Source organism: Hyperolius riggenbachi, unplaced genomic scaffold (assembly GCF_040937935.1).
Source record: "Hyperolius riggenbachi isolate aHypRig1 unplaced genomic scaffold, aHypRig1.pri scaffold_142, whole genome shotgun sequence".
Lineage (NCBI taxonomy): Eukaryota > Metazoa > Chordata > Amphibia > Anura > Hyperoliidae > Hyperolius > Hyperolius riggenbachi.
The window spans coordinates 307,810-330,646 of record NW_027152356.1 but is presented as its reverse complement, the minus strand read 5'-3'; the positions used below and the strand labels follow the sequence as shown (position 1 = coordinate 330,646).

Genomic DNA, 22,837 nt, shown 5'->3' with positions numbered 1-22,837 from the left:
CTCACACATTTTTGGCACAACTCAAACTAATTGATGGGTCTGAAACAGGAAAGGTGTGGTCCATCAGGTAAGAACCCATTTCTCTCTTTCTCAGTCCATCCGAAACACTGGCATGGATCTGGCCCTCCAGGCTTGGAGTTTGACACCTGTGCTCTAATATCTGGAAAATGGAATTCAGTTCTGGGCACCACATTACAGGAAAGATATTGCAGTTTTAGAGCAGGTGCAGAGATGAGCAGCTAAATTGATATGAGGGATGGAAGGTCTCACCAAGAAAGGTTAGATAAACTGGGTTAATTTAGTGGATCTAATTAACATGTATAAATACATCAGAGGGCAATATAAAAGCTTGGCGGATGAGCTTTTCGTCCTTAGGCCTTCACAAAGGACTAGAGGACATGATCTGCACATAGTGGAAAAAACGTTTTAGCCATTTATGTAGGAAAGGGTTCTTTACAGTAAGAGTGATTAAGATGTGGAATGCAGCATTTCCACAGGAAGTAGATATGGCAAATTCTATATCTGCATTTAAAGGGGGCTTAGATGTTTTCCTTGCATTGAAAGACATCCATGGCTATAATTACTAGGTAATGCCCAGTGGTGTTGATCCAGGGATTTTATCTGATTGCCATCTGGAGTCGGGAAGGAATTTTTTCCCTTTTGGGGCTAATTGGATCATGCCTTGTAAAGTTTTTTTTTTACTAAGTATAGCTAGAGCATAAGCATCTTTAAATTTCCTTCTAGGCTCCCCATCGATCTATTAACAGACCAATGGGGAGCCTGGAGGGAAATTTAAAGATGCTTATGCTCTAGTTCTGTCCCTGCAGGGCTCCTGTTCTCCTCCCTGTCCCTCCTCTGCATCTATCGCGTCTACTAATGCCGACACCCTGGAGCATCCACAGCACCTGATATTAGATCCCTGTGGGTGTTCCAGGGTGCCAGCTTAGATGGGTGCCATGGGTGCTTCTAGCACCATTTGGTGTTTGTAGCGTGTGTGGGGGCTTTGCGATTAACCTCTAAATTTGGCGGCCATTAAACTTTACAAATAACCATTAAAAAAGTGATTGCGCAAAATACGTATTTTTTTGCCCACTATTTCACAGTTGATCCTCCTTTGCCATGCCACTGTTCAGGTTTTGGTACACTTTTTACACCTTTTTTAAAGAAATTGTGGCTGCAGAGATCCTCTAAAAGTTTTGAAGTTCTCCTACCCATTTGAATCTTTAGAGCCTGCAGCAAACGGCCAGATCACGAACATTTGCGGAAAATTCTCAAACGCATTCTCAAACGCGAAAATTGGATGTTCATCCATCATAACTAGTGGCATGGGAATTATCTGGCCACCCAAAGTGAACCATATTTTAGTTGTGACATCTCCTTGTCTACCTTTGTGGCACAGTGCACTGATATATATGAATGCATTACTATTACCCTGCTCTTTTCACTGATAGCTTCTTCCAGTTTTTGATTCATGAACTTCCTCTCCTCTGACATCTTCTCCATTAGCTGTTTGATGGTCTCCTGGAAGCCAGCCTTTTCCATCTCCATATTTTGCTTCTTCTGACTTTCTTCCAACTCTTGCAATTTTTTCTCCATTTCTCTCAAATTTTTAGCTGAGTATTCCTCTGACGAAAAAAGTAAACCAACATGTTACATCTTAGTTCAATGTATCAAAAACAAGCCAGAAAAATTATTTTAGTTTGCTCTACCTGTCACTTGACTGCCTAAAATTACTCTGCGAGCAGCAGCCACAGGTTGCCCATGAAGCCAGGTGATGCCTTTTCCTCAAGCGGCATCATGCGCCAAGGTGGCATCTCACCCCTCCCTCCCTGGCCACCACTCATTTCCCTTCTGCGGGCTGCCTGGCAAAAGTGGGGAGAGGGCCGACATAATTCCTCCCTCTTCATGGGCTCCCCTCCTGTAACCCTTGCAGCACTGGCAGGGGTGTGAGTTGTAATTAACTCACTTGCTCACTTCCTCCATGTGATGTGTCCCCGCCAGTAGCCGTCTCCTCTCTACTTCCTGTTTTCCTGCATGACACTTGATTATGTTCATCATACAGAGATCGGGAAGGATAACCTGTGGACTTGTAACAGGGGCAAAGGCACCAAAGGCTCATGGGTCAAAGTCCATGGGGAGAATAGGGTAACCCATGGTGATATATTTTATAAATCAGCCTCTGCATATTACTTTTGGTGCACTCTTCGAACTAGTAAAAGCGAAATTTACAACACAGCTGACAATGATGTTGTTGGCCCTTCAAGTGTCTTAGGGCAGTGTTTAACATTTTATTGGTATGTATTCCACACAACAGATATAGAGTCCAGGAGCAATTCATTTGTATGATAAAAACTTTAACACTTTAATCTAATATCTTCAAAAACCATGGCAGCAGTAAAAAGATAATACTTATCACATCCAAAGGCAACTGATGCAGCAATACAGATGAGGTCAACCGGTGGCGCGGAGGTGTAGCGGTCGACGATCGTTTTGCCCCGCCACTGGGGCTTTATCAAGACCTAATCTGTTTCTGTTGCACCACTTGGGAAAGTTGTGATTTGTTTACCAGGCATAATATTGGTGTGCACTCTCTTTTTGCGCTTTATGAAGAAAACTTGTATTGGTATATACCCCTTTTAAAGCCCTGTACTCACCAAGTACCCCCTAGCATAGTAAACATTATCACAAGTACCCCTTGACAAATATATATTTAATCATAGTATATGATAATTAGTTCTAACAATTTACTAGCATTTACTATTGTTTTTAATTAGCTAAAACACTAATTTGGTATTGTTTCAATAATATTTATCATTTTCTAAAACTCTAGGTGGAATTGGACTTTTTGCTGCCTGTTATTCTTGATTAAGTATATCAAGCCTGAGTACCCCCTGGAGGCATCATACGTACCCCCTGGGGTACCACATGTTGAGAACCTAGGTCTTAGGGGAAAGTCATTTTCTGTTTTAACATCATAATGCCACATAGGATGGTCTTTACAGATTAGTTGAGTTTTGAGGGGTCATTTATTTTACACTAGGCCTGATATACTTTTTTTTCTTTTCAAATAAATGCATTTCTATTGAAAAGTCAGAATGGCCAATATGTACAGACATTGAATAATATTACTGCCCTAAAAAACAATGCACAATATCCAACTTTTTAGTGTTTTTCAAACATTTCTTTTTATTTTATTTTTTTATCATACAACACCCCGTCGAGGTTCCAATCACCTAGTAGCCGTACACTTAACTTACGAACAAAGAAAGGTGAAACGTATATAACAATAGCCTAAACAATTTGGCTCTCATCTTTCACCTATAGAAGCGTGAAAAGAAAACAGGTATACAGTATATAGCTATAGAACATACATTTACAGTCATATACCAGGATCAACCCCCCCCCTCCTCCCCCCAATTGACCTAAGGCCAATTCGAACCAATCATAACCACGACACAACTACCACCTTGAGCCAGGGCTGTGGAGTCGGAGTTGGAGTCGGAGTCGAGGAGTCTGAGTCGGGGCAATTTTGGGCACCCGGAGTCGGAGTTGGAGTCGGAGTTGTGGTTTTAGAAACTGAGGAGTCGGAGTCGAGAGTCAGAGTCGCATGATTTTTGTACAAAATCCAAAGCCCTGTTAAGCATTAGTCTAAGGAGTCGGAGTCGAGGAGTCGGAGTCTGAGCAATTTTGGGTACCTGGAGTTGGAGTCGGAGTCGTGGTTTCAGAAACTGAGGAGTCGGAGTTGGAGTCGGAAGATTTTTGTACCAACTCCACAGCCCTGCCTTGAGCGCACCTTAGAATGGGAAGGGTGAAAGAAGAGCTGACTCACACCAAAGTCCAGCACACCTAATGTTCCCGCCACCCTGACATTATTTTATACTTGAGTACATATAAAAAGAATGCTAAATGTGAAGGACACAATGTCATTGCTCAACCTCACTTATACTCCTAATACTAGCGGAGAGCCTTTTCAGAAGAACAAAGGCTTTGTTAAAAGCAAAGAGGTGACACTGACAACAATTATATTAACATAGGGAGTAAGGGTTTCAGGGAAAAAAAAGTGACAGAAGATGATAAGGCTGTCTCTCACCTTCCTTTTCCTTCTCTCTTTGGGTCAAGGCATTGTCCTCTTTTATTATCAAAGCTTCTATGCGCTGTTTAGACTTTAGGAATTCCTGAAGCACCTCTTCAGCCTATAAAACATCATTAATAGTAAAAATTTAACATCACCTTTGTAGTAAAGTGTTTCATGGTCAATTTTCAAACCAAGGTTACCTGAAGTCCTCAAAGAAAGCCAAACTCTCAATCACTTTTCTCAAGATTACATTATTAAGACTTTTAGACAATACTTCATATACCGTCTTTATCTCTGACCAAGTTCACTTTGAAAAATTGTTTAGTGTATTCTGCTGACATCAACATTTTAATAATTTCAAACCATCCCAGTAACAGAGATATTGTAAGGAACTTATGCTATCTGCTGCATTGATGGACACAGAAATATGTATTTCAAGATCCTCAGTGTAAGCAGCAGCTATCTGCTAACGCTCCACACTTAAGAGGCATGTCAAAGAGCAAATAATGTGGGTGGGGATTCAGTATGACAACACTAAATTTGTTTGGCTTTTGTTATCTTGTAGCTCTGCTGTCCAGCAAGTGACAACAACAGAAGGAATTATGAGCACTATTGGTCGTGACACCACTTGTAAGCCTAGGCTCTCCCAGGGTGACCAGCTTAGGTGGCCTTCACCAGAGCACAAGCAATGTTCAACTACCCTGGGTGGAATTGAACTTTTCTGCTGCCTTATAACCACTAGGTTGCAGCCCCCGGGATCAACCCACAAGCAGTGGCATAGGGTTCACCATAGCAACCATATGAATTGCTATGGGGCCCGGATCCCTTCACCATAACTAGGGGGGCCCTCTGTCCTGCTGCCTATGTTAATTGTGCTTTTTTAAAATCATAGGCCCAGGGCCCGTCCAGGATTGCCAGAGTGACACCCCCACCCATGGGCCCCTCCCCATCGCAGCAGCATTGCAGAGAAGTTGGCAGGTGAAATGGGGCTATTTTCCACCTGCCACCTTTCTGCACATTCCCCTGACTGCTGGTGCCTGACACATACTTTATAGTTCCATCAAATGAGTAGCACTGGCTGTGGTTCTGCCCCTCCTGCACGTAGTCCCGCCCCTCCCACACATAGCTTTGCCCCTCTTGCATAGCTGTGTGTTTAGCTATGCCTCCTTTCCAGCTGTCTGCCCGGTCACACCATCACAGCATACGACGAGGGGGTAGTCTCCATGGTGAAGCCAGCTTCCTCCCCCTGCAGCAATTGGTGAGCTCCTCTTTTTCTTGTACTCTTCACTCTAGCGGTTCTCTGCTTTCACTTTTGTCCTACCACTTTCTGTTGGTCTTATATGGACCCGTATTACCCAGGTGCATTTCTATTTCCTGTCTGTGGGGCTATTGCTGTCCTTCATCTCCAGTTTGTTTTTCACATGTTCTTTTTTTTCTGGCATTCACGTGGTCTTTTATTCTTTCTCATGCAGCTTTGCGTGCTGCCTATTTTTGTAGCAATTGCACTTTCTATAAGTGAGATTTTTTAAGTGGATACGTTTATGTGGATCAATTTGCACTGACACTTTATATTGCTCAATCATTGTTTATGGTTGAATTATATAGGGGTGAGAGAGCTGGGAGATTTGTCATGCATCTTAGCAATTCAGGTATGTTTGTTCACTCTGGTATTACTGCTTTTAATAGTTTTTAGCAATATTTTTGTAACATTATGTATCAGTAAAGTTTATCTGGTTATTCTATGAACTGGTGTGGTCTTATGGGATCCTTCTTTCCCTGGTTGCAGGGGCATAACCAGAAATCACTGCCCCCCCCCCCCCTGCAAAACTTTGGATGGGGCCCCCTCCCCAACACAATGAATAGGGACTGTCTACAAAACTTTGTATGATTCCTTATCAGTGGCAGAGCAGGCGCAGGCATTAGAACAATTGTGCAGAAAGCAGAACTTTTTTTCTCTCCTTGCCCTTAGTTGCCAGTCTCTCAGGACAGGGCCCTCTGTGACTTCTTGACCCCCCCTGCAGCTCCATCCCTTGCAGGGCCTATTGTTACACCCCTGCCTGGTTGCATGTGGCTACAATAGTGATGCTGCCATGTCAAGAGGCTGTTGGGGAGAAGGTTACCTTCAGCAGCCACCCAGCCTCAGCAAGCAAAGAGAATCAAGTGTCCAGTGCACGTGTCAGTGGTGCAGCCTCTCACCCTAAGTGCCTTCTGTTCTGCACTTGCTCACTTCCTTGTCAGACTGTTTGATCCCAGCAGCACCTGGCATCAGAGAAGTGGAGAAGATATGAGCAGCCCCATCAACAGCCTATCCCATGAAGTGACAAAGTGTATGCAGGAAGTGTTCCCTGATGCCAGATGCCGCTGGGATCAAAAAGTTTAAGGGGCAGTCAATGAGCAAGTCCAGGATGGAAGACCCAGCGGGAGGCTACGCTACTGACATGTGCACTGCCAGTACCTTCTCCTCTGCTAGATGATGCTGCCTGGCCTCTGAGATCTAAAGGTCTGTTGGGACAGCATTGACTGCTTCATTGTTGCTGCCCACCTTCCACTCCTGCTTCCCCCAGTCTTGTATGTGTATGTGGTGAGGTGCAGGCACTTTTTAGTTGGGTCAGGTGACCACAGGTAGGGCAGCAGCTGGACCTTTTCTCTGTGGAAGAAGGTGAGGGGTGTGTGGGAGGAGGGGATGTTTGTTGTAACATTGTGGGTGGGACGATGCTTGTTGTAACTTTGTATTTGACTGAGAAAGGAAATTCAGTGATTTGGGCCCATATTATCAGCAGATAGGGTCAGGCATTTTGTGTGTGTGTATATGTGGAGATGGAGGTGGGGGGCTTCTTAGGGTTACACATTGTCCAGGGGGTCTTAGGGTTAAGAATCAACAGGAAAATCCTTAGGGTTAGGCAATAGGCATCATGGTGGTCGGGGGGGGGGGGCATGAACAAAATTTGCTATGGGGCCTTTCATTTCTAGCTATGGCTCTACCCACAAGAGACAGGAAGAACAGATGTATGAAGATTTCGCAAACTGTTGCCTATAGGAAACTAGTCTAGAAGCAAGCTGAAAGTCAGTACCAGTGATAAGAATTGTTAAACAAGTCAAGATCCACACAGTAGATGGCAAATAAGCTACGTTTGTAATACAAGCCAAGGGTCCGGGCAGGCAGAATACAACAAGGTTGATGATAGGAGCTGGGTCAAAACAAGAAGACAACTAGCAAATCTGATAGCAGTCACTCGCAGAGCCATGGATACAATCTGAGCAGAGTATACAACTGTGTCCTGCTGCCAGAAGAGTCCTATATGTATGCTAGACTAGTTTCCGGTCAACATCTGCTCATTGTCACAATAGGTGTGCTCATTTGTGCCACATTGTAGTCCAACAATCACCAGCTAGCTGTAACTGTGCATATGCAGGTCAAAAACACAAAAAAGTCAATGACTTCTGGGGTACACACACATAAAGAAAGAATTTTAAATCAGGACGATACCATTTATAATTTTAAAATTCTTGCTTTTACTGATGGCTAACACGGTACAATACCTTACTGCTACACATAAAGAAGGGACTCTAAGTCCAGGATGCTGCCTGTCAGCTAAGGACAGCAGGGGGGAGATTAGGAAACAGGAAGTGGCTACGCTAATTTATTTTGCCGATGACTGCAACATAAAAGATTATAGACAAGTTAAGGTATAAAAATATTAGTACACACTGTTTATAGTCAAAAGGTATATATTTTTTTCCTTTCTTGAAGTTCGTTTTATCGTTTATGAACTATTTAGAACAAATTACAGCACAGTTAAAAATGTGTTATTGCAAAATAAGTGTTTATTATTATTAATATTATTATTTCTAAGTACTAGAGCGATTCTGCTGTCACTTTGCGTGGTTCATACTACGTTAAAGGGAATCTCGTCAAGGGGAATACAGACAGAATTTAACCCTTACAGAACTCCTACCTCTTCCCAGCTATATTCAAGGCAAAGCAATAAGGGTTTGGTCTGGAGTTAAACTCTCCATAATTTTTAGATACTCTGTATAGTCCACCCACCTTTACACCTTTTCCACTTTCCGTCTTATACGCTTCTAGTATGGCTTTCAGATCCTCCTTATATTTAGCATGTCCACCAGGGATGAGATAAACTCCCTCGTCCAAAGCTTTCTCAAAGTTTGTAGAATACTTCTCAATGAGAACTTTACATCTCTCCCGAGACTTCTCCTCATTCGCTGAGGAAAACACCTCTTTCATATTCTTTATACTTTCCTGATGAGGAAAAATATCGGTCATGTGTAATGTTTAATTTTGCATCTCACAGTTGTTATCTTTGGCATATTTAAAAGAGAACCTGGCTGCATGAAACACACACACAAATAAAAAAAAATTCTTACCTAGGAAGATTCTCCAGAGGCATTCCGCTGTCCTCCTCCAGCCCACCACCGCTTGACAGGGCCCTCAGAAAGTTAGTGGCCATGCTACTCTTCACACACAAGTGTGGCAGTCCTGTGCTCGAATGAGTATGGCCATGCCTGCACAGTAGCGCAGAGCCGCTTGTGCCTCATGGCCACATTCGTACATGTGTGGAGTTTGACCACGATAAATATCAAACAAGCTCTTATTGGATATCTTCCAGGGGTCTGCGTGTGGCAGCAGTGGAGGTCAGGAGGACACAGAAGCCTGTGCAGGATCCAGAGGCTTCCCTCTTCCTAAGTATCCATGTTTTTTCCCAATCCACATTTAGCAGATTAGGCAGGAATTAAGAGGAATCTCCCGACACAAAAAGGTGATATTGCCAACCCTGATGCAGAGTGTGAAACAGCGACCTGACCTTTGTTGCCTACTGTCTCACTACTTGACGGTTAGTTGTTGTAAACAATAAGTGATGGGAGGTGTTTCATGAGATCAGGCTTCTGACAAACAAAGGTGGGGTTTCTGCAAATGGAGCACAGCTTCTTAAGTCCTCTATGGCTAAAGCTACACACCAGGTGTGGAAACTCCACCTGTGGCTCACAAATGTATGCCTTCAGTCAGCAGAAGCCTTTCCTGCTGGTCTACTGACCTGCACTGTAGGGAACCTTGGCAGTTGAGGCAGGGAACACACTTGACTTTCAGTTTTCCGCACGCGTTTTTCTGCATACTTTTTCTGCACACTAAGTGTGTTTCCATGCAGGAAAACGCGCACGTTTTTTCACAGCAGCTGATGTAAATGATAGAGGAAACTGCCAAAATGTGCAGAATCAGGATGCAGAATGTCAGGTTTTTTTTCTGCGCGCGAACAACACAGTAAGTGTGTACTAGCACATTGATTAACATGAGTTCTCAGTTTTTCTGTGCAGAAAACGCGCACGAAAACAGTCAAGTGTGTTCCCTGCCTGACACTATTGCACATATTCATACAATATTGGGTGCTTAACCAACTTACGACTGCCTAACACCGATTGGCAGCTGCAAAGTGGCTCCCTGAGGAGTGCATAATGCTGATTGGCGTCAAGTCCTGTGGAAGTGTTTTGCAGGGGAATTCGCGCCGATGTGCGCATCCTCGCTTGATTGGTGGAACAGGGAGCTGTCAATAGTCTGCCAGAGGCCGCTAGCAGACTGAAAACAAAAAGGCAGTTTCTTTTCATTTTAGAGTGCTGCGATCTACTGCAGCGCTGTACTGGGGACAGCCCTTTCACTTGGCTGTCCCCTGGATGGGCTCAAAATGCGATCCCTCTCATAGGCTAAGAGGTGATCACCCTGATTGGCTCTTGGGGGAGGGAGTAAAATTTTAAAAAAAAATTTAAAAAACAATTTTTATCAATAAAAAAAGACAATACAATTTATAGAAAAAAAAAAAAGTAATGCCTGCAGCTGCGATCAGAGTTTACTAACAGAAATCCCTGTTGATGGGCAGACAAGGAGCAAAGATTAATTTGGCTGCTAAGTTGTATGGTTCTGTATCAAGCTTTTAAAGCTGCAGAGCACTGAAGTGTAAAAAATCACCTGGTCACTAGGGGGGTGTAAGCCTGTGGTCCTTAACCACTTAAGGACCAGGGGGTTTTCTAATGATCGGTGCTGCATGGGCTCTACAGCCCGCAGCACCGATCAGGATTGTGACCGGGTGATCAGACTTTCCCCCTTTTTTCCCCTCTAGGGAAATGTCCTGCTGGGGGGGTCTGATCGCCGCCGGCTATTACGGAGTAGCGGGGGGGGGGCTCCTCAAAGCCCCCCTCCGCAGCCATTTTCGCCCTCCCTCTCCTTACCTCCCTCTCCCTCTTGCTCTTTAAGTATGTGGTAAAAAGAGTGGCACTCACTCAAAAGGGGGAATGGCGTGCTCAAGCCTCAAGGGTTCCCCACACCTGGGATCCAGTAGACAAAAATTCCAGTTGGAGGCAAGCACTTCCAAAAGTATAAAAAGCTCTTTTATTGAATCATCAATAAAAACATGTGGCTATACGGCGACAGCCCGCTGTTTCAGGACTCAGCCCTTTCTCAAGCCGAAGTGCCCACAAACTGACAAAACAAACACCATCCTTATATAGTGATCTAACTTCCCCTTAACCAATGAATTCAAAAAGTCAGCAGCCAATCACCTTACCTGGTATCACAAGCGGACCTGAGAGAGAACTCCTGGCCTTATATGCAAATATCCACCTCTAGTCGCACAGACTATGTGGCATATATATTAACACTGCTGTATCTTTGCAACGGCGCAGAGAGGCCACCACTACTGACGTCAGAGCCAGTCCGGCTCCCGTGTGCTATACTATTCATCCCCGTCATGTGTAAGGCGGGGTCAGGCAATCCGCGCACAGTGTCGGCTGGCGTCATGAAGCCGACACCCCCAAGAGGCGGGGACTCGCCACTCACACTCATCAGCCCCAGCGTGCACTTCGCCTGTTAAAGCAGCCAATCAGGGCTGTCCATCAGCTCACGGGAAGCGCGTCCATAGCAACCAGCGTCACACATAAACATAAACAGAACATTAGTACTTTACCTCTCAGCGGCGGCACAGCGATTAGTGTTAAGCCATAAACTCTCCCACGATCCCCCCACAAACCAGCAAGATGAAGCTCTGCATATAAAGAGCAAATATATACATTAAAGGAGCATGCAACACATTTTGTCCTAAGCAGAGATCTAGTTAGATGCAAAAACCAAGGTCATATTCTCTGTTTAGCCCCCCTTCCCCCAACACTTCCAATCTTCTAATCCACCCAGCCTCCCTTTTTAATAGCTCTTTCACCCTACTATGTCTACCTCTCCAACTATGTGGAACTCCATCAATAATCTGTACACGGAGTTGGGATACATTATGATGCATTTCAAGAAAATGAGCTGAGACTGCCTGTTTCCTATCTCCATTCCTTATAGCACTCTTATGGGAACATATCCTGTCTCGTATTTTTTGGGTAGTCATCCCAACATATCCCAACCCGCAAGGGCATTTTAGTAGGTATACTACATAACTGGAATCACATGTGTAAAAATCCCTGATCCCATATTTAGTACCCTTAGAAGGGTGTCTAAACTCTGAGCCTTTTATGACATGTCCACAAAGATGGCACCCGAGGCACGGATATGTTCCCACTCTCCTACCTGTCTCCAAGGATGGTGTGGCATGATGGAACACCTTGTCCCTAACAGTAGGGGCCTTTTTAAAGGACAGAAGTGGAGGATATCTAAATTCTGGAATGCGTGGAAAGGCCTCACTTAATAGGCGCCAATGGCGTCTAATGATCCTCCCAACCTCCTGACTACATGTATTGTAGGTAGAAACAAATGGGAGCCTAAATTGCTTGTGGATCTTCCTAGGGGAATGAGTTTCCTCTCCCACTACCTGTCGTGGATATCCTCTCTGTCGAAATTTTAGGTCCATGTCCTGCTGTCGTCTCTCCAATGTATCTGGATCAGATATTATCCTAGATAACCTTTTAAATTGTCCCTTTGGAATGGCATCTTTAACATGAGGGGGATGAAAGCTAGCATAATGTAACAAAGAATTACGGTCAGTGTCTTTCACAAACAGATCAGAGACAAGGACATCACCCTTTCTCTCTATTGAAGTATCTAAAAAAGAGACTCTATCAGGGCTAATATGGCTAGTCAGTCTAATCTCATTGCAGCTCTGGGATAAATTAAACAGGAATGCATCAAGGGTCGACCGTGGCCCCGCCCACACGCAAAAAATGTCGTCTATATAGCGCAGCCAACATCTGGCATATTGCTGAAACAGACGATTTGTATATATAAAAGCCTCTTCATACAAACCCATATAGAGATTAGCATAGGACGGGGCCACGTTCGACCCCATCGCCGTACCCCGTTGCTGCAAGTAGAATTCACCCTGGAACGAGAAATAATTACAGCGTAAAACAATATTCAATAAGTCCAACAAAAACACTCGTTGGTCGCTAGACACGTCTGACCTAGTCATCAGGAACCAGTCTATGGCCTCTACACCCCCATCATGTGGGATGGAGGTGTAGAGGCTCTCGACATCCAATGTCACTAGAAGGAGATCCTCCCCTATAATCTCTAAGTCCCTGATCTTTTGAAGAAACATATCTGTATCTCTGATGTATGAATCTAGAGTCAGAACAATAGGCTGTAATATCCTATCCAGAAATTGGGCAATGGGCACAAATACCGAACCCGTGCCGGCCACAATGGGTCTCCCCGGTGGACGGCACGGGTCCTTGTGAATCTTAGGCAAAGTATAGAACCTTGGAGGTATAGGGTTTTCTGCTATCAAAAATTTGGCTAGACCCTCATCAATAATTTCTTTGGACTTTGCTTTTTCAACTATGCTTTTAATTTTTCCCTGTATAGAAACAATGGGATCCTCTTGTATCCTACAATAAATCTCAGACTGTGCCAATTGTCCCCTGATCTCCTCCTCATAGTAGATGCTATCTAGCACCACTACGGCACCCCCTTTATCAGCTGGACGGATGGTCAATTCAGTTCTCCTCTTGAGATTGTCCAATGCTATTCGTTCATCTCTGGTGAGATTAAATTGTGTCCTTGTCCTCTGCTGTGTTCGTTCTAGCATTTTAAGATCTTCCATTACCTTAGTGCAAAAATTATCTATTATCATATTGCCTGAGGGAGTAAACTGACTCCTATTTCTTAAACCTGTTTCTTTCAAGGTAAACTGGAACTCATCCCGTCCCTCCTCTGTATTGTTGTATTGTGGAGCCATCCCAAAAAAATATTTAAGTTTAATGGTCCTAAAAAATCTAAAGAGTTCCTGATCTAACTTAAAGAAGTCAGGAGTATTGGTGGGACTGAAGTTCAAACCAAAGTTCAGGATCCTTTCTTCTGTTGGTGTCAATACATGTCCAGAAATATTGACAACCAACTGTGGTTGATCTATCACGGCCTCTTGCGTAATTCCATTTGGCTCCTGTTGTGTTCTCTTCGTGCGTTTGTACCTTGCCCTACTTCCGCCCCTCCGACTGCTCCTCTTCCTGTGGGTGAACTCTCCCGAGAGGACAAAAAATCTGAGGAAGATCCTGGATTACCTCCTCGGGGACGTGGTACTTTTCCCTTAGGTCTATTGGGTTTATTGTACCTTCTAATGGTATTAGCAGGGACCATCTTTTGCCACAAATAGATATATCCATCTTTATAATCCTGTGAATCCCGGTGGAACTTAGAACGTTTGGTTTCCTCTATCATCTTTGTGTGAGCCACCATCTTTTTCGCCAACTGATCCACAAATGATTGCATTTCCTCAGCTGGTAGAATGGCTGTTAATTGGGTGAGTAAGGCTAGACTCCTTCTCTCCAATACAGGTAATTCCTGATGGATCCTCTCTATAGTGAGGATCATGGTGTCAAAAGCCGCCTTGTTCCATATCCTCTCAAATGTTGAACAAAAGTCTTGGTCACCAAGGAACATCATAGGTGACACCTGAGAGCGAATTGTCCTTGGAATCCTTCTAGTGCGGCAATATTCCGCCAATGTTTTGGCGTGCATGTCCAGCTCCACCCATTTCTTTTTCATAATCTCCAGCTCTCGCTTTAAAGGTTTAGCATCCGGTTTTTGTAAAAAATGGGCACCCTCACCCGTCCTTGCCAGGACCCGAGCTGCATGCTCCTCCGTATAAGAAAAAGTATCCGGTATCTGTCCAGACAACGTATCCCCCGTGGTGCTCATCCTCTATGGTGTGACAACAGTCTTTAAGTATGTGGTAAAAAGAGTGGCACTCACTCAAAAGGGGGAATGGCGTGCTCAAGCCTCAAGGGTTCCCCACACCTGGGATCCAGTAGACAAAAATTCCAGTTTTGCATCCCGGTGGAACTTAGAACGTTTGGTTTCCTCTATCATCTTTGTGTGAGCCACCATCTTTTTCGCCAACTGATCCACAAATGATTGCATTTCCTCAGCTGGTAGAATGGCTGTTAATTGGGTGAGTAAGGCTAGACTCCTTCTCTCCAATACAGGTAATTCCTGATGGATCCTCTCTATAGTGAGGATCATGGTGTCAAAAGCCGCCTTGTTCCATATCCTCTCAAATGTTGAACAAAAGTCTTGGTCACCAAGGAACATCATAGGTGACACCTGAGAGCGAATTGTCCTTGGAATCCTTCTAGTGCGGCAATATTCCGCCAATGTTTTGGCGTGCATGTCCAGCTCCACCCATTTCTTTTTCATAATCTCCAGCTCTCGCTTTAAAGGTTTAGCATCCGGTTTTTGTAAAAAATGGGCACCCTCACCCGTCCTTGCCAGGACCCGAGCTGCATGCTCCTCCGTATAAGAAAAAGTATCCGGTATCTGTCCAGACAACGTATCCCCCGTGGTGCTCATCCTCTATGGTGTGACAGCAGTCTTTAAGTATGTGGTAAAAAGAGTGGCACTCACTCAAAAGGGGGAATGGCGTGCTCAAGCCTCAAGGGTTCCCCACACCTGGGATCCAGTAGACAAAAATTCCAGTTGGAGGCAAGCACTTCCAAAAGTATAAAGGGGAAGTTAGATCACTATATAAGGATGGTGTTTGTTTTGTCAGTTTGTGGGCACTTCGGCTTGAGAAAGGGCTGAGTCCTGAAACAGCGGGCTGTCGCCGTATAGCCACATGTTTTTATTGATGATTCAATAAAAGAGCTTTTTATACTTTTGGAAGTGCTTGCCTCCAACTGGAATTTTTCTCCCTCTTGCTCTGTAATGTGCAGGACGGACTTCCGTCCTGCGCATCTTAGGATAGGCTTTGGCCTATCAGATGCCGGCGATCCCCGGCCAATCAGAGGCCGCGGATTGCCGATCTGCCTTATGGCGTTGCTGCGCAGCAGCGCCGTATGATGTAAACAGCGGGGATTTCTTCCCCGCATGTTTACATTTCGCCGGCGAGCCGCGATCAGGGCCGGCGCTACCATAGAGGCAAATGGGGTAATTGCCCCAGGGCCCCAGAGCTTGTAGGGGCCCCCAGTAGCTACAAGAGGAAAAAAAATTCAAATTGACCTTATAGTTTTTGAGAAAACTGATTTTAAAGTTTCAAAGGAAAAAAAATACACATTTAAAATCCCGCCGACTTTAATGGTTAATAGCAAATCCACCTTAAACGCTAGAAACCCTAAATTTGCAGGATATGTTAAGGAGATCATTGGGAATAAGAGGAAAAAACAATTTTTCAAAAAGACCTTATAGTTTTTGAGAAAATCGATTTTAAAGTTTCAAACGAAAGAAGTATACTTTTAAATGCGGTAAATGTCTCTTTTAGTAGCAAACCCAACGGTAGTGTAATTTTACATGCATCAAAAGAAAGAGCAATAAATTTCCTGATGGGGTCTCCAGGAGGCCCATATGCAGCCGCAGTGCTTTGGCCAGGGATGATATACAGCTGCAATATGGCTGTATGAAGACCCCTGGCATTTTTTCCTATTTTCCCAATTTTTTTTTTATGTTTAGAGTGCAGGAATGATTTTTTTTTAAATTATGTGGGGTCCCCCCTCCTGAAACTTTTTAACCCCTTTTTTTTTTGAGAATGGTTGGAGGCGCCCGTGTCGGATCGGGAGGACTATAAATATCGTCCCCAGTTTGTGTGCATGTATGTGGTACTGATATTACCGCTCTACAACTTTAAAGGTAGCCTACCTTATTAGTAGTAGCCGCTTCATCAGGTCATATATACGTGCTGCAGTATCCTGTGGTGTGCTTGGGCGCCCAAGCACACCACAGGATACTGCAGCACGTATATATGACCTGATGAAGCGGCTACGACCGTGAAACGCGTTGTCGATGTGCACCAATAAACTTTGAACTTCCTTTCATATGGTTTGATTACTACTAATAAGGTAGGCTACCTTTAAAGTTGTAGAGCGGTAATATCAGTACCACATACATGCACACAAACTGGGGACGATATTTATAGTCCTCCCGATCCGACACGGGCGCCTCCAACCATTCTCAAGTTTACGCTATATCCCCCTAGAGGATCCACAGATACCAGGTATACCCTGTCATATCTGAACTTTTCTGGAGTGACGACCAAACCGGACGGGAAAAGGCCGAGCGAGGGCGGTACTCCCCCACATGCCAAGACGAGTGGTTGCCTACAGCAACCCACACTTGTGAGTATTATTCTTATACTACTAGTTACCTGACGTCAGTCCAACGTTAATACACCAGATTGGGCTCCCGATCTCCCTGTATTTTTTGTCATTTCAAGTTTTTAACCCCTTGTCCCCCATGCAGGCTGGGGTAGCCAGAATGTGGAGCTCCGACCGATTGGGGCTTCACACCCTGACTATACCAGCTGTAAAAAAGGCCCCTTAATGCCGATTTTTGTTCCGGGGTATCTGTTGGGGGGGCCCCCAGGTTTATTTTGCCCTAGTGCCCCATTGTTGCTTAAACCGGCCCTGGCCGTGATCGGCGGCTCTCCGGCTGTTCACGGAGACACCCTCCATGAACTGGCATGGAAAGGCCGCTCCCACGCTATACCGCTAACGACCCGCCGATGCCTATCGGCGTTAGGCGGTCGTTAAGTGAGGTTAATGTTCCTCCAATCATGCAATATTAGACAAGGATATAATTTACAGTCAAGCTTCTGCAATATCAATTACTAAGTGCTTTACAATGACAATGTTTTTCTACCTGTACTCCACCTCTGAGGATGTCTTGGCAGTGAAACCATTAGGGTGGAGCACAATGTGAGTTACTACTTGGAGCAGAAATAAGTATACTTGACAGCTGTGTACAGCATTTTGCGATTGGTGCCCATTAAAAAATAGCTTCTTGTACTAGTCTACCCTTTTACATAAAAAACGCATGACATCACTTATGCTGGGAGAACTTTAGAAGTCAGATTTCTGAATCAGGACATCAGATAAAACAGCCTTAACCCGCCAAAAGACCACTGCTTAGTGCCACAGTTGCTGAAATATATTCTCAAGCTTACCATACAATAACTTGATTAAAATGAATGGTTGGTTGGAATTACCAAATTCAGAATCTGCCAAAATTCTGAAATTTCGCAAGGAATTTTGAACACATTCTGAATTTCACGAATGATACGTTTGCATTGCTAAATTACAAATTTGTAATTTCTTGCATTTTTTTTAATAATAAGTTTACCATATGTTACAATGTCTTTTGAATTGTTGTGTTTTTTATTTTAGATTTTTTTCTTAGGATCTTTGCATTTTCACTTTAATACAATTCTACAGTCCATCAAGCACGTCAAGCAAACATTTTCACTGTTTATGCAAAAAAACATAATTTTGCATAACTTTTGGAATTTACTTGTAGGAATTCCATCCAAATATTTTCCTTTGCTGAAAGGCTTCTTATTAACTTTAATTAATTTTACTTTAACACAAGCAGGAGAAACCCTCTTATTATGGCAGCTTGAAACAAAATGTTACCAACTAAAAGAGAGAGAATGCCACTATTTCTTCACAGCAGCAATCTATATGGGTTATTCAATAGAATGTGATCTACCATGAAATATCAGAAAGTTGCAAATATTTTAACGAAGTAAAATCTGCATTCTTCGTGGCAAAAGATCTATAAGGAGTCATCCTTTTTACATCAAGACTCACCAGAAACTCTCCAAGAAAGTGGCGATCTTCATCCTTGAAGGATCTTTTCAAGAATATCTTCTCAGCATCATTTTTGATCTTCTTGCTTAAGTCTAGGAACTGGTCGAGTGTCTCAGTGGGCAGCACAACTTCCTTCATCCTGTCCTCATAGTACTGGGCGGCTTCCTGGACAGCCATTTTGTTCTCTTTCTCAGATAGGGAAAGCACAGCATCCTCCATGCAGGCAAAATTTGAAGAGGTTATGGCCTCGGTGTAAATTTTTGCCAGCTCACCCAATCCTTCAAAAATAAAAAAGTAAATGATTTTAAAGAGATGATTACAGTCCAAAAGATACCTTGAAACTGAAATTACTTCACAAAATGAATTCGTAGGGGCACTGTATCAACAACTGATAAGTATCCTGAATGGGAAAAAAAAACGTATAAAATTAAATATAGCCTAAATTAGAAAAAAATATTATTAAAGGAAAGAGGCACAAGGACTTAATTGTTATATAATAGCCTAGAAAACCAGCAACAATCACATGCTCCCTCACTAAGCAGTTGAACATAAAGTGCTGGTGGTAATTAGAGATGGCCCAGCCTTGGAGAACTCATGGAGAAGCACATGATCAGTTTGATCAGCTGATAGATTTGTAAGCCTCTGATTTGCTGTGAGGACTTCCTGGTTTAACACATGATCATGACCAGAAAATCAGAGCCTTACAAATCTATCAGCTGATCAAATTGATCATGTGCTTCTCCATGAGTTCTCCAAGGTTGGGCCATCTCTAGTGGTAATGTCATAAACACACGTGCGATCCCCACTAATCTCCACCCACAGGACCTGACCCCAATCGGCGTTAGGCGGTCCTGTAGCTCCCACCCTCCCACCGCCAATCGGCATTTGGCAGGCGGGAGGGGGTTAAAGTGTCCATATACTTATCATTTTCCAGTTATATACTTATATACCGTATATTCCAACGTATAAGACGACTGGGCGTATAAGACGACCCCCCAACTTTTCCAGTTAAAATATAGCGTTTTGGATATACTCTTCGTATAAGACTACCCCTCTTTCAACGTACACCAAATTAAAATTAAATCATATACTGGTGCTGTGTATGAACAGATACTGGTGCTGTACTGTATGTGTTACCCAATATATAACAGTATATAGTCAATTGACTTGTTGCATTGGTCAACTCTCCTTAAGTAGACTGGTCAGCTCTCCTTGTCTACCTGTTTATCAGAGCGGTATAGAAGAATAGATTGCGCTCCCTCAGCAGGGAGATCTGAGAGGCGGTAACAGGACAGGGCGTATCACCCGGCATCAATGACACCCGGCGTATAAGACGACCCCTGACTTCTCAGAAGATTTTCAATGGTTAAAAACTAGTCTTATATGCAGGAATATACAGTATTTTCCAGTTCCATTCCCAGCAGATTCCATGACTATCATAACATCTAAATAAAGGTAATAATTGAAATTTCAAAAGGTGGGTATAATGGAGGTACAGCACTGGTAAAAACATAACATATCATAACATCTGCTGGGAATTTATTTCCACCCCAAAATGTCACATTGATTGACTTTCAATTGATTTTGTATCGATCGAACAGGACATACTGTAGATCTAAGGTGAAGCAAGTACATGAGTTGCAGTAGATTGAAGCCCACAGCGGTTTGATTGATTTTTAATAGTTTCGGATTTGTGCTCACGCAACAATGTGTTCATTTCTAGGCTTGTGCATTCCAGAGTGATTATAAAGATTATTAATTCTAGGTTTGCTCAGAAGAAAAATACAGTAAGCATTACATGTTTGAATTCTGAAAGTGTAACTAGCTAAATTCTGAAGGATGTGCATGGCATGTTTTTCCTGCAGAATGTGTCTATCATGTAGAGTGATCTGAGCATATATCAATAATTCACATTCTCTGTGCTTTAGATTGTAAGCTCTGAAGGGCAGGGCTCTCTCATCCTTTGGAGTGTAGGAATTTATTAATCATTTTGTGTCTTCCAATTTGTTATACATAATAATCTCATTATAGTAACTGCTGGTATAGTAATACTTTGGGTATAGTAAACTAAATGTCCAAGTCTCGGCCAAGCCCCATTACAAGTATATGGAAGTAATGCTTAGTATAGTAAACCCAGATAAAATAGAAGTTCTGCTGTAGTTTTTTGGCCCCTGCGGTATTCTTTACCCACCTATAGTGCAAAGTGGCCGAGCTTATGTGTCATATGTCAGTCAGAGACACAAGTGGGTGGGCTGGAACCCCTAAATGGTCAGCCATAAAGTTCCTTTAAAAAGCCAAGCGCTTCCCATGTCAGTGCTATGATAGCAATGTAAAAAAACAATGACATGCTTAAAGAAAAACTCTGACCAAGAATTGAACTTTATCCCAATCAGTAGCTGATACCCCCTTTTACATGAGAAATCTTTCACAAACAGACCATCAGGGGGTGCTACATGACTGATATTGTGGTGAAACTGCTCCCACAAGAAACCCCTCCCACAAGAAAAGTACGTACTCTTGGCAGTTTCCTGTCTGTGAACCTTGCTGCATTGTGGGAAATAGCTGTTTACAGCTGTTTCCAACTGCCAAAAAACCATGGAGCAGCTACATCACCTGCCAACAGTAAAAATGTTCACTGGAGTTCCTCTTTAAGTGTTTTTTGAATAATTGGGACAAAGTGTACATTTTTATTATTTTTTATTATTATTTTGTAATAATTTCATCTACCTAAAATAGTCCTCCATTTGTAATTTGTGTAATTACGTACAATTGTGCATAATTATGCAAAATTGGTGGAAAAATTACAGTTTAGAAATAATTTTTCCTTTGCATTTTAAAAATGGTGATGATAGCAAAAATGATGCAGAATTGCAAAAATTGCTATTTACGTTTACAAACAAAATTAATTAAGATTTTTCCTGAAATTTTGCATTGCGGTTTTGTATCATAATTTCAAATTACGATGCAAAATTATGATTATGTGAAATTTGCGCTCGTCATCACTAATAGTTAGCAACTTTGACCATTTTTACTATAAAAGGGATTCTACTGTACATTTAATTTATAGTGTTACACTTGTCACTGTAATTACCAATTCTGTATTTTGTACCATTGTCTATATTTGATGTACACCATTGTCTGTATTATTTAAAGTGCCTCAATTTTGTTCCTTACTTTGTACAGCACCATGGAATTTGTTGGCGCTTTACAAATAAATAATAATAATAATAATCTTATCTTGCCCTTTCATGTGTTCTTAGCCAGACAATCCTCTCTGTAGTCACTCTTTTCTCTACTCGCCCTCTCAGCCATTCCACTCTAGCAGTCTCCTTATCTCTTCTCACCCTCTCAGCCAGTCCGCTTTTCTCTACTCACCCTCTCAGCCATTCCCTTCTAACAGTCTCCTTATCTCTTCTCACCCTCTCAGCCAGTCCCCTTTTCTCTACTCACCCTCTCAGCCCTTCCCCTCTAACAGTCTCCTTATCTCTTCTCACCCTCTCGGCCAGTCCCCTTTTCTCTACTTGCCCTCTCAGCCATTCCCCTCTAACAGTCTCCTTATCTCTTCTCACCCTCTCAGCCAGTCCCCTTTTCTCTACCCGCCCTCTCAGCCATTCCCATATAACATTCCTCTCATCTCTTCTCACCCTCTCGGCCAGTCCCCTTTTCTCTACTCACCCTCTCAGCCATTACCCTCTAACAGTCCCCTCAATCTCTTCTCACCCTCTCAGCCAGTCCCCTTTTTTCTACCCGCCCTCTCAGCCATTCCCACATAACAGTCCCCTCATCTCTTCTCACCCTCTTGGCCAGTCCCCTTTTCTCTTTTACAATCTCAGCCATTCCCATGTAACAGTCCCCTCATCTCTTCTCACTCTATCGGCCAGTCCACTTTTTTCTATTCACCCTCTCATCCATTCACCTCTAACTGTCCCCTCATCTCTTCTCACTCCCTCGGCCAGTCCCCTTTTCTCTACTCACCACTTTTGTCACTCCAGTTAAGAAAACCTTTGGATCCCCCCCCCCCCAACCCCGTGGTGCCACCTCATGAAAATAATCATAATGCGGCAATTTTTCACCCTAAAATATTTGTAGTGCAGCAATGTTTCCCCATAAAATAATCGTAATGCGGCAATCTTTCACCAGAAAATATTCATTTATTTATTATTTATTTGTTTATTGTATTTATAAAGCGCCAACATATTGCGCAGCGCTGTAATTCTTAATGCGGCAATCTTTCACCAGAAAATAATCTTAATGTGAGCAGCGTTTCACTAGAAATCAAACGTAATGCGGTAATCTTTCACTAGAAACAATCGTAACACAGCAATGTTTCACCATAAAATAATCGTAATGTGGTAATCTTTCGCCAGAAAATAATCATAATGCAGAAATCTTTCAATAGAAAATAATCGTAATGCAGCAATGTATCCCCAGAATATAATCTTAATGCTGCAATGTTTCACCAGAAAATAATCATAACGCAGCAATGTTTCACTAGAAATAATCGTAATGCAGCAATGTTTCACCAGAAAATAATCTATAATGTGGGCAGTATTTCACCAGAAAATAATCGTAATGTGGGCAGCATTTCACCAGAAAATTTAATGCACCTTTAAAAAAAAGCATTTACTTACCTGCAGAAGACTCCTCCAATGCGCAGCTTCCCCGATGATTTGCCTGCAGCCAGTGGCTATGAATCTCCCATGCTGACAGGCAGAGAGCAGGGCTATAAGAAGATGGTACCTGAAG

The 22,837-nt window shown here is 43.0% G+C and overlaps 1 protein-coding gene across 2 annotated transcripts in view; it reads right to left on the bottom strand.

The window, feature by feature from the left end:
- The window catches only part of LOC137543656 (guanylate-binding protein 1-like), a 42,427-nt gene that overhangs the window by 6,020 nt on the left and 13,570 nt on the right, over positions 1-22,837 (bottom strand). For both annotated transcript variants that reach the window (XM_068264783.1, XM_068264782.1), the window contains 4 exons: positions 18,092-18,369; positions 8,124-8,336; positions 4,091-4,193; positions 1,432-1,625 (listed from right to left, as the gene is read on the bottom strand). In XM_068264783.1, the coding sequence (XP_068120884.1) occupies positions 1,432-1,625; positions 4,091-4,193; positions 8,124-8,336; positions 18,092-18,369 (788 nt within the window). The remainder of the gene's footprint in view (positions 1-1,431; positions 1,626-4,090; positions 4,194-8,123; positions 8,337-18,091; positions 18,370-22,837) is intronic.